At 47.8% G+C, this 11,910-nt stretch overlaps 2 protein-coding genes and 1 pseudogene across 2 annotated transcripts; all 3 read right to left on the reverse strand.

Annotated features, from left to right (window-relative positions):
* Nucleotides 1-3,274: 3,274 nt before the first annotated feature.
* LOC105083212 (retinol dehydrogenase 12-like) lies at nucleotides 3,275-8,415 on the reverse strand. The gene is made up of 6 exons (XM_074341382.1): nucleotides 8,175-8,415; nucleotides 7,763-8,002; nucleotides 7,371-7,460; nucleotides 4,990-5,178; nucleotides 4,395-4,501; nucleotides 3,275-4,263 (listed from the first exon to the last, which is right to left on the reverse strand). The coding sequence occupies exons 1-6, from the start codon at nucleotides 8,350-8,352 to the stop codon at nucleotides 4,075-4,077; spliced, it is 993 nt and encodes a 330-aa protein (XP_074197483.1). The 5' UTR covers nucleotides 8,353-8,415; the 3' UTR covers nucleotides 3,275-4,074.
* A 620-nt stretch (nucleotides 8,416-9,035) lies between these two features.
* LOC105078091 (uncharacterized protein C2orf81-like) lies at nucleotides 9,036-10,375 on the reverse strand. Its single transcript, XM_074341413.1, has 3 exons — nucleotides 10,160-10,375; nucleotides 9,854-10,073; nucleotides 9,036-9,426 (listed from the first exon to the last, which is right to left on the reverse strand). The coding sequence occupies exons 1-3, from the start codon at nucleotides 10,373-10,375 to the stop codon at nucleotides 9,095-9,097; spliced, it is 768 nt and encodes a 255-aa protein (XP_074197514.1). The 3' UTR covers nucleotides 9,036-9,094.
* An 819-nt stretch (nucleotides 10,376-11,194) lies between these two features.
* On the reverse strand, nucleotides 11,195-11,902 carry LOC141573352 (ribose-5-phosphate isomerase pseudogene; annotated as a pseudogene).
* Between the last annotated feature and the right edge of the window lie 8 nt (nucleotides 11,903-11,910).

An 11,910-nucleotide genomic window follows, 5' to 3' on the forward strand; every position in this document is an offset into this window, starting at 1 on the left:
AGTGGGGGGAAAATCCTCACTTATAATTCTAAATAATAAGTCTGTACTCACACAGATTTGGGGGCAGAATGTATACCATGTGAGTGGCCCAAAAATTCCAAGACAAAAATGTAAGTTAAGGTGATCCAAGTCAGTACAGCACTCCTGGAAACCTGGCCAAACTAAACATAAACTCCTCTGGGGAAAGTAGCTTAATCCTAGGAATCTAATCATTTCTAGAGCTACACCTCCAAGCACCATGAGGGCACAAAGTCACTAAACACACAAAGAAAGAAGCTGCCATAAACTATTCAAACCTGCAAAGATTACTGATATTGGAATGTTACAGTATATAAAATGAATATGTTTCATTTATTTTTAACAACAGAAAAGGGAATTTAAAGTATAGAGAAGGAACAAGAGAGCAGATTCCCCACAAAGTAACTGTTAGATTAGTATCCGATTTCTCAACAGCAATGATGAAAGCCAGAGGTGAAAAATACTATCTTCAACAGAATAAGAGACAATAACTGTCAACCTTTTCCAGCAAAATGATTCTTAAAAAATGAGGGTGAAATAAAGACATTTTCACACAAATAAAACTGAAGCAGTTTACTGTTACTAGATGCTGTATTTGTGACCTGTCTCTGGATAAGAAATGATTACAACCTCAGTGGCTTAAAAGAAAACATGCACTGTCTCACGGTTTCTATGGGTTGGCAGTCTGGGTAGGTTAGCTGGGTCCTCTGCTCAGGATCTCACCAGGCTGAAATCCAGGCGTCGTTCAGGGCTGCAGTCTCACCTGGGCTCCTAGTCCTCTTCCAAGCTCACCGGTTATTGACAAAATTCTGCTCCTTGCAACCGCAGAACTGAAGCCTCGACTACCAGAGGCCCCGTGGCTGCTCCACAACGGGGCAGTGTGCTTCTTCAAGGTGAACAGGAGACTCTCTGACTTCTGAGGAAGCCTGAACCCTTTTAAAGGGCTCACCTGATTAGGTCTGGTCCACCCAAAATCGCCTTCCCTTTCATTAACTCAAAGTCAATTGATTTCTTGAGTCTTTACCTGGCCAACCTATTTAAAATTTCAACCCCAGCCCCTCATCACGGCACTCCCTCTTTCCTTTCTTGCTTCTTTTGTGTCCACAGCACTCACACCTATGGATTCTTACAACATATTTGTGTTTATTATGCCTCTCACTCCGCTAGAATACAGACCACTTGACTTCGTGGATGCTTGTCTATTTTATCCATCACTGTAGGACACTAACATATAGAACGATGTCTTGATCAGCTGACACGCCACAAACACATACATTTATTTATTTATTTATTTATTTATTTATTAATTAAAAGAATTGATGGGCATTTTATTGTGGGTCAAGAGCACAGATTCATCTTCATTTTGTTACAGCTGATACTTTTTTTAAATTATTGAAGTATAGTCAATTATACTGTATCAATTTCTGGCGTACAACATAATGTCCCAGTCATGCATATATATACATATATTTGTTTTCATATTCTTTTTCACTAAAGGTTATTACAAGATATTGAATATAGTTCCCTGTGCTATATAGAAGAAATCTGTTTCTTACTCATTTTTATATATAGTGGCTATCATTTGCAAATCTCAGACTCCCAAATTTATCGCTTCTAACCCCCTTCCATCCACTTCCGTAACCCTAAGATTGTTTACTATCTCTTAGAGTCTGTTTCTGTTATGTAGATGAGTTCATTAGTGTACCCTTTTTTCTTTTTTTAGATTCCACATACGAGTGATATCATATAGTATTTTTCTTTCTCTTTCTAGCTTACTTCACTTAGAATGATGATCTCCAGGTCCATCCATGTTGCTGCAAATGGCTTATTTATTTAATGAATAAATTAATGAATGACACAAACCTTGGAAAGCTTTGAGGAACTCAAACACAGAAACATGTAACAGAAAGAGTTGAAGATAACTATGGTAGACATGAAAAAATATTGTTCATTCACACACACACACACACACACACACAGCCAAATGGTTCTGGCTCTCACTACATCAGCAAACCCCTTTACCAGATACATAACATAATCGCAGGAGTGCACTGCCATCGTTTTCAGGAGTCTCCGCACACTCAGGAGGAGGAGACTGTGGAGAATGTGCACACAAGGGGGCGGGGACCTTGGGAGCCACCTAGAAGTCTGTCTACCACGAATCCCCATCAAAGGAACCTCTAAAACATATACTTCAAGATGGAAGGAAAATAATCCCAGACAGAAGATCTGAGACATAAAAAAGAAGAGCGAGCAGAGGAAATATGAAACACATGGGTAAGTCGACGCAAATATCAGCTATTGAGAATAACAAAATACCTGATTTGTGAAATTAATGAAATAATATAATTAAATTATCGGGTTACAAAAGTATACAGCTTCAAAGGGAATGATTAATGTTGAAGAATTCTAAGATCTATGTATTGTTTAAAAGAAAAATAAAGATATTGATTAAAGACACTGTTAAACTAAACATGCAGGTTAAAATTTTTAGACTAACCAATAAAGAGCAGAAATGGATGGTATACTTTCAAAACAAGAGAGGGAGGTTTAAAATGGAAAAATTACCACACCACACCCTAAGAAGCTCCTTCCCAGCCTCCTCTCCTTCACTCAGGGTCAGACTTGTCTCACAGTCTGGTGGGTCTCCCAGCTTCTCCCAGCTTTTCCCAGCTTCTCCCAGCTTCTTCCCCATTTTCCCTCATAGCTATGTCCCCTATCAATTTATTGACATTTGCTTCTCATATGATGTCCCTGGATGAACACAAATCCCAAATTCATTTTATAAAATGAACATATCCATGACAGCAAAACCAGACAATGGCAATACAAGTAAGGGAAAGGGCAGTATAGGCCGGTCTCATTTACGAACACAGTAAAAAGTTCCAAACCAAAACACAAGCATACTACATTTAGCAATGTATATGAAAGTAATACTCTGACCAAGTTGGTTTAAAAGCAAGTTTGGTTTAATACTAGAAAATCAATTAAGGTCTGGGAAAAGAAACAAGATTTATAATAGTTGAAACGGAAGAAAGAAATCTGTTATTATCCCTAGATGGTGTGATGTTCTATGTGGAAAAACCAAAAGAATCTACAGATAACTTATTAGAATTAGAAACCTTAATAAAGTTGTTTGATATATGATTAATATATGAATTTTAAAATACCATGTGCAGTAGCATAAAAAGCAAGGAATTATAGTAAGACGTATGCACGATCTTTATGGATAAAATTATTTGAAATTTTATGAAGGTATTAATAAGATTTCAATAGATATAAGTACACCTTGTTCATTTTTAGGACAACACATTATCATAAAAACGTCAATCCTGCCAAGTAGATGTACCAAAATCCCTAAAGGATTTGTTTCTGTGAAATTTGAAAAACTGATTCCAAAATTTATGTTGATGAGGGGGAGGGTACAGCTGAGTGGCAGAGAGCATGCTTAGCATGCACGAGGTCCTAGGTTCAATCCCCAGCACCACCATAAAAAACAAAACAAAACAAAACGAAAACCTGTTGATGAACAAAGACCCCAGAAAAGAAGCAGTGGGCTCTCACTCTGAGAATTCACCTGCCTTATCACATGACTCAGCATCCAGGAGCAGCTGGTCTGATACATTACCTGGGCAGTTACTGTACCAGCTGGGAGACAACACCCTGTGCAGCTGGGGTGCTGTCCTGCAGCTGTGTGGTATATGCCTTGGGCCAGAGGACACTATGTGGTGCTGCCTCCTCCAAAGCCAGGAACCCTAATAGACCACCGGAAGGACCTTTACTCCCCCGTCACCACAACACGGGGCTCCGTAGGTTTGGAGATCCTAGTGCCCAAGAGATGAACACTTCCATCTGAGAAATGGCTATAAAGTAGAAGCTGGAGCTGTCCCCAGGCTAAGCTGAGCTCTCATGCGTGGAGCCAACAGGAAGAGGAAGTGGTCATTACACCAAACAAGGTGACTGATTGTTCCTTGGAACTGACAAGCAGAACGCAAAATCCGAGTGAGGGCTGGGAGTCAGGGGGAAGGCGGCGAGTCAGGGCAGGGGTCACAGAGGTCAGTCCATCTTGTCTAGATTTGTTAGTCGGGCTGAAGTATCCCAGAGGCTTTGGGCCACGTGAGGATCTCGGGCAGCTTTAGGGGCAAGAGTTATCACACCGGAACTGCTAAAATGTTTTCCAGAAATGCCATCTAGCTCCTTTGCCAAGCTCAGGTAGAGCACTGGGACTGCACCCTGTTTGCTGTTCTGCGGAGACACGGGGGTGGGGGAGGAGGAGGAGGATTAAAAGCCAGGCAGACTGTAGCCTGAAGGGACACACTGAGCAGCAGACCCCCTGCCCCAACCCCTTCAGGCAGAGCCAGCTCCTCCCCACCCACCTTGAAGAAGAAGCTGAGGAGCCAGAAGATGAAACGATATAACCAAGAGAAATTCTTCATGATCTCTGTGTACACAACGCCAGGGTCCACGGAGTTCACAGTCACACCTGAGAGAGGGAGAGACAACCGTAGTGGAAAGCACAGTGAGAGGAGGAAAGGGTTAAACATGGCTCTAGGATGTGCAAAGAGGGGAGGGCCCTACCAGCCCTGCCCGGTGGAGGTGACCAGACACTCGAGGTGGTGCCTGAAGTCAGGGATCTGTAACTCACATGAATGGCGATATCCAAGCCAGGAAGCGGACTTAAGTATTTGAAAGTGCAGGGTGAACTTTAGGGGGAACACGATGGATGGTGTTGGTACTGGAAAATACTGGGAGAGAGGGAGTTGTGGGTGATGAGCGTCGGAAAAAGGGTTGAAGGGGAGACATGAAGATGGGGTTGAGAGAAATAGAGGGCGCACAGATGACAAAGGGTGGAGGTTTACAGCTGGCTCGGGGGACACTGGGAATATTTCATGGTCAGAACATGCGATGAGATGTGAAGGACTGGGAGGAAGCCCTGGGAGTGGAGGAGCAGGGGCTGCCAGAGGCAATTACCTGTCCCTTGAAGTCTCTGGGCAAGCTTCCCAGTGAATGAGGCCAAAAGCAGTTTGCTGCAGTCATAGTTCTGGTTGAAGGTCAAAGGTCTACCAGCCCCTGTCAGGTGCTCCTCGTCAATGTACCCTTTCTCTTGCCTGAAGGAAGACACGTTGACCACTCGGGCTGCCCCCGCCCGTTGTAGGGCCCCTGGGAGGAGAGAGGGCCACACACTCTCAGGGCAAGGCCGGGAGTTCGCGCCCACGCCCGCCCCCCCCCCCCGGCCGGCCTGCTTCTCCATTAACCCCCCGGGGGAGCGCGGCCCCCCGCGCAGACGCCCAGGTGAGGCGCGGGGGAGCTGGGTGTGACCGAGGCTGCGTTTCCGTTCCAGCTGCTTTCCTCACGCTTTTCCTCTTGTTGTAGTTCAGTGTGTCTTTTGCTTTGTTTGGGGGTTTTGTTTTTTGGTCTTTGTGGGAGTTTTTTGGTTTCTTTGCCTAAAATAAAAGTGGGGTTTTGCCTTGCTCTTCTTCCACCTGCCAGCTGGAGGTAATTGATCCTGGTTCATATTTTTATCTCACTGAGGGCTAAGTGGGGGAAGGAGAGACTGGAAACGCTGTGAAAGCTGTCTTTCACACATTCATAGATTCAGTCACTTGCTTATTCATTGCACGACTATCCATTAGGCCCCTGGACTATGGCAGACACAAACTCCGTGCTAAGGACATATGGGTGCTAAGTTTAGGGGACAAGAACCGTATGCAGAGATACTTGGAAAAGTGGGGCTTTAAAATTTTTTTAAACTACCTTCAAAAAAAAAAGGAAAGTATAATTACTCTCAAGAGAACAAGTTAAATCTTAAAAAAAGAAAAAGAAAAAAGAGTACGTAACTGTATTAAAAAAATGTCTGGATTATATAAAGTATGAAAAATACTAGCACTCACATATGAGTTTGCCTGTTGTTTCAAAATGCTAAAACTGTCTTGAGCCTACATTTAAAGGAAGAATCACAAATGAAAAGTTGAGCAGGAGGTATCTAGCCAAAAGTTGTTGGAGAGAAAATTATTCTTAAAGAGGACAATGAACCCCAAACTTGCAGACACAGTGACAGGGGCTCACGGCCGAGTTGGAGGCTGATCTTCACGCAGCAGCGTCAGTGCAGGAACAGAGACGGGCACAGGGGCGAAGGGAGCCCTGGAAATGGGGGCAGCTGGGGAGGCAGAGGGGTCAGGGCAGAGTCCACAGCACAAGCGGGATCTGTGCTGAGTGCTGGCAGCTGAGCTAAAGCTACTCTGCCTTAAAGGGATGGGAAGGGATATTCCAGATAAAGGGAAACAGATGTGCAAAAGCGCAGCCAGAATTTAAAAAAGAGTGTGGTCCAAGAGATACAGATTGGCTGGCTGGTGACAAGAGTGTAAGTCTGGGAAAGACAACGGTGAGGCTCTCAGTCTGCAGAGGGACTCGTAAGTGGAGAGAAGCAGCTTAGGTTTTATATCTATAAAGCATAGACTACCTTCAAAGGACCTGAAGCAAGACAGTGGTATGATGAATGGTGATTTAGTGGCAGGAGGGAAGACAGGAGAGAAGACAGTTTAAGGAACTATTATTAAGCAAAGTACACATAGGTTGTTGTAGCATATTACTCTTTTTGGAAAGGGGGAAAAAACTTTTATACTTGCAGATGCATTGAGTTTGACCTTTCTGCACTTTCCCGTTGGGGTTACTTTAATTGCCCGCTAAAGGGAACATGAGACCCTGGCAATGGCAGCTGCCCCCCAGGAGGGGGATGGGGAGCTGCTTTTCAAGGAGAGGAGACTTCCTTTTCTTCCTTTTTTTCTTTTTTTTCTGTATATCCTTCTGTATACTTCAACACTTTCGATTTTGTACTTTGGAAGTGTATTACCTGGCCAAAAATTAATTTGCTTTTTAAGAGGTCATTAGACCATCTAGAAAACACTGTTAGGGAGGATATGCCTGCCACCCAGCCCCACCTCCCCAGGAAGAACTTCCTTAATCCTAGCAGCCTAGTGACTTCAGAAAGCTTTTGTTGAGATGAGTGACTCCTGGTCAGGCTAGTACTCAGACCTGGGGGACGGGGAGGTGGCCTGTATAGATCTTACACCTTCTTGCTGCTTGTATTTGGGGCTGACTGATTCCATTACCAGCCTCCTAATCCAGGCTTCTGCCACACCTTCTTGCTGCTTGTATTTGGGGCTGACTGATTCCATTACCAGCCTCCTAATCCAGGCTTCTGCCAAGTGGGTTCCCCTGCTGTGTCCAGCAAAAGTGTACTGGGGCATCGTTCAGCAAGCATCTGGGGACCATGGGAGGCAGTAAGACATGAAAATGCCAGAGGAATGAAGACACAGGGGCAGCACAGACAATAAGCACCCATCCTTCCTTACCTTGGAGCAGATTTGTGAGCAGAAAGGGTCCAGTGTAGTTGGTGGCAAAGGTGACATCAAGGCCCTCTGGGGTACGTGTTGTGGGCAATCCTGGGAGGAGATGAAAACATAGGTGGTGGGTGATGAAATGATAGTCCTGAGGGAGATGATGTCTGGGGAGGATATATGAGGGTTCAGTAGAAAAGCCACAGGAGCATGTATGTGTCAACATCGGGGCAGTGAAGTGTGAAGCTACAACTTAAGGTAGCTTCAGTGTCCAATAGGACAGTGTCCGAATTAAGAGTGTTTCCACAGGATATACAGGTTAGGCTTGGGGCTGCCTGTTTTGGGGTCCCTGAGCCAGAAAGGAGGCTCCTGAAATGTGTTTAGGGGAAGTAAGTCAAGACACACACCGCAGACTGCAGCATTGTTAACCAGTAGGTGTATCTCTGGATGCTCGCGCAGAAGCCACTGAGCAAAGCTCCGGATGGAGGCCATCGAGCTCACGTCCACCTCACCAAGCAGGAGCTGGTTGCTCTTTGAGGCTGCTCGTATCTCGTCCAGGGCTTGCTGCCGACACTCACGGCTGCGGCAGGCCAGGATCACACGCGCCCCGTGGCGGGCCAGCTCCTGGGACACGCTCTTCCCAATGCCTGTGGGAGGGCAGCTTCAGAGAAGGCTGGTCCAGGTAGTGCGGAGAGGGCAACGAAGGAAGGTGAGAGACAAGGGTCTGAGAGTGGGTGCTCATCCTCCTCTCTGCCCTCCCTGTTGGGGCTGTTGGAGGCTGTGGCCCATGTGAGGTGACAGGGCAGGATGAGCACTCACCGCTGTTGGCCCCAGTCACCACTGCCGTCTTCCCGGTCAGGTCTGTGGAGCAGTGCTGGAGGTCCCAGAGATAACACTTATGCCAGATACACACACTTAGTCTAAGCAGGAGGACCACCGTGAGGAGGACGGAGCCGGGACCCCAGACTGGGGTGCTGAGTAGAAACCACAGTGACATAGCAGAGAATGGTGGCCTGTCAGTGGAAGCTTTGCCCACAAAGAAGGTGGGGACGGACTAGCCAAAGCTAAATAGGGACTAACCAAGAGGTTGGTGTGGAGCAGACACGAAATTTAAGGAGGCATTCCCTCTTAGATGTGTTGGAACACCTCATTTGAACCTGAGAGTGAGTTCCTCCTTAAATTGTTTTTCCTAGTGACCTGGTTGCCTCACTCCAATGCTGGCCCATGTCAAAGATCAAGAGAGCTGGGACTGCCCTGAGCCCTGCATAGGCTCAGATTTGTCTCCACATAAAACTTGGATTTGTGCTCTAAGGTGAACTGACAGTGACCCAGGGACTGGAAATCAAATTCCTCATGTCTTGAATCACTCTGTGCTTAAGCAGGGCCATCCCTTCCTCCCCTACTGGAATGAGTCTCGATGAAGTCTCCAAACTGAGACAGATCCCCACTCGCAACTCTTACATCTGCTCCTTTGTGGACAGACAGATGGCTCTCCAGACTGCCTCTGCTGGGGAGTCACCTTGGGCCTAAAGCGGGGTCTCCTAAGGGTGGTAATGCAATTATTCCCAGGAGTGAGTGTTCTGTCTTCTTCTAGGCCTGCAGGACAACTGCCCCTCTCCAGTTCCGTGAGTACACACACTTGGAAGAAACTGACAGACACGGGGCCAATTCTTAAAGCAACTCAGGTGTTTATTTCTGGCAGGCAGACAGAAGGCAGGCGGATTCCCACTGCCTGAGGTTCAGGGCCCAGGATGGGGTGGGTGCTTGGAGGGGAGTGATGATATTTGGGGACCTGACTTTTTTGTTAACTGTGCCACCATCACCTGGGGTTCTGGGGCACCCGTGTGGATGGGACGAGAGGTGCTGCCCTCTTTGTCCTCCTGTTGAGGTTCAGCAGGGCTAAGCAGCTCCTGTGTGGTGGGTTCCACGTGCTCACACCAGGAGCCATCTTCGGCGCTTTCGGCAGCAACGTGGGCTTCCTCACCACCTGAGACTTGGCCTTGAGGACTCCAGGCGCAGGGTGAGGCCCCTTCTGAAGATCCTGGCTCTCCTGATCCTTGGGGTCCAGGCCCTGCGGGAGTACGCGGGTGCGGCCCGCCCACAGCTCACCCAGCACCTCGGCCTCCCCCTCCCAGCCGCTGGGCCACTTGGCACCTGGCCATAGTTTGGATCTGGGGCTGCGGGCCACGGGGGGATGGGGGGTGGGGTGGGGGTGGGGCACAGGTGCGTGGCGAGAAAGCAGAGGCCGGGACTGGGGAAGGGCGGCTTCGAACTGAAGCCTGGCGACCTTAGGCCTAGGTTTAAAGTAGGGAATTGGAGGCTGGAGCTGGGACCCAGCTCTCAGATGGGAACCCCAGGAGAGAGAGGGAAGAAAACTGACGGCGAGACGCGGACACAGGAGACAGAGGAACTAAGGCAGGAACAGCCCAGAGAGGCGCTGAAGAGAACAGAGACGCGGCGGGGGCGGGAGGTGGGAAGGAGCTGGGGGCGGGGCTTACTTTGCCTTGGCTCCTCTTCCTTTCCACTGAGGAGGGCGCGCACCGCGAGGGCACGGCTCCCCAGAGCCCAGGTGTCAATTGGGCAAGGTGAGGGTTCCTCGTCCTCCGCCAATGTGGGGTCCTCTGCCAGGTGGGGTTCTCCCTCATCCTGGGGCACAAATCTCATCTGGACCACATGGAGTATGGTCTCCCGTGCCCCGTTCACTGCGTACGGAATGCACTACGGAGGGGAGAGAGGGTCTCAGTCCAGCAGGCAGGGGTCAGGGAGAGAGGAGATGGGTCTGGAGGACGCGGATCCAGCCCCACCTGCCGTTCCAGGTAGGATTTGCAGGCGTCCATCACTGGGTCCACCAGCACCTCCAAGATGTCGCCCACCACCTCCTCACCCTCTTCGCGAGCCCTCAGCTTCGCCGCCTCCGCCTCGGTGAACCCTCCATGTACGACGTCCCCGTGTGGCAGCAGAACTTTGCTTCTGATCTTAGGTGTCTGTAATCTTTTTTTTTTTCCCCAAAATGGCACCATACTGTTTTATTTCAACCCTCAAACAATATAAAGAGGTAACAACTTCTGATGCCAAACAATGCAGGTAATAATAAAGGAACAACAACAACAAAAATACAAACAAGACAATCATTTATAGGTGTTTCACAGCAGTGCTTTGGCAGTACTGGCAAGGATTTCTGGCCAATTGCTTCCAACCACAGGGGTCTGAATGAACCCCTTATCTCAGTAAAAGAACCCCCACATTTCCCCCCTGATAATTTACACGTTCGGAGTCACTACATACCACGTCGCTACACTCACCAGACTTATAAATCACATCTTAAAACACATAAATATATATTGTGCGTGATCACAATAAAAACTAAACCAAAACAGTGTGTTAGAAAAGTAAACAAACGTCAAATTTTCCAGTAAGGCATGTGGGACTTACTGCTGGCTGGGCCCTTCATTTCACTAGTTTAAAGAAAAGTTGTGACTTACATTTCTCAGCAAACCCAATATTCAGAAGCTTAACCACAGGCTCAGTTAAAAGTTTAAAAGTCAGTCTTCTTCTCTTTTTATTTTTGGTAAATATTTCATATAAAACATGAAATCAAGTTCTATTTCATAAAAAACTGAGTATTTTTAATAGTAAAAATATATGTTTATATTTCTCTTTTTTAAAAGACATTTAATAACAATACTTCAGAAGACTGGATTTAAGCCTCTCACCCCCCACCCTGCCAAGCTGTCCACCTGGCACAGATACGCTGAGGCAAAGGCTCCTGGAGAGGCGTATCCGCCTCGGCTGCAGGCTGGGGACTCGAGATGAACACAAGCCGCTCCCGAAGGTTCGGGTCAGAAAGGCTTCTGCCTCATATTCACTGAGCCATCCTGCATCCCGAAGTAGACTCTCTCGGCCGTGTCGATGAACAGGCCCGTGTCCACCACGCCTGGGATCATTTTGATAGCTGTGTTCACTCAATTTGTGTACCCGGTCAAAGTTCCAGTCCAGGATAAAATTCCCATTATCCGTCACCAGGGGGCCTGCCTTGTTCACAGCCATTCGAAATTCAATCACGCCCCCAAACTTCTGGGTCTCGGTTCGGCTCGGCTCACGGGGCCATGGGCCATGGGGATGACCTCGATGGGGATTCCGTTGTGCCACTGATCCCCGAGGTTCTCTGAATCCTTCCTGAAATCGGCGATCACAATGCAGCGACTGGCATTGCCAGCCACAATTTTCTCCTGGGTCAGGCAGCCTCCACCGCCCTTGACGAGACTGAGATCAGCATCTACTTCATCAGCGCCGTCGACGGCGAGGACAGTCTCTGGGTGTCGTCCAGGTCACTGAGTTAAGCCGTACTGCAGGACGAGCTGACGGGCCTGGAAGGAAGGGGGAATACACACGGGGTTCAGATTCTCCTGTTTCACTCTTTCAGCTATTCGCTGCACAGCGTGGACAATTGTAGAACCGCTTCCAGTTCCCAGCACTTGGTTATTCCTCACGTGGTTCTCCCCGGCCGCACGCCCCTCCAGCTTCTTGGCCACTTCTGCCTTGGACATCGTGGAGG

The sequence above is a fragment of the Camelus bactrianus genome, chromosome 15, assembly GCF_048773025.1.
Source record: "Camelus bactrianus isolate YW-2024 breed Bactrian camel chromosome 15, ASM4877302v1, whole genome shotgun sequence".
NCBI lineage: Eukaryota > Metazoa > Chordata > Mammalia > Artiodactyla > Camelidae > Camelus > Camelus bactrianus.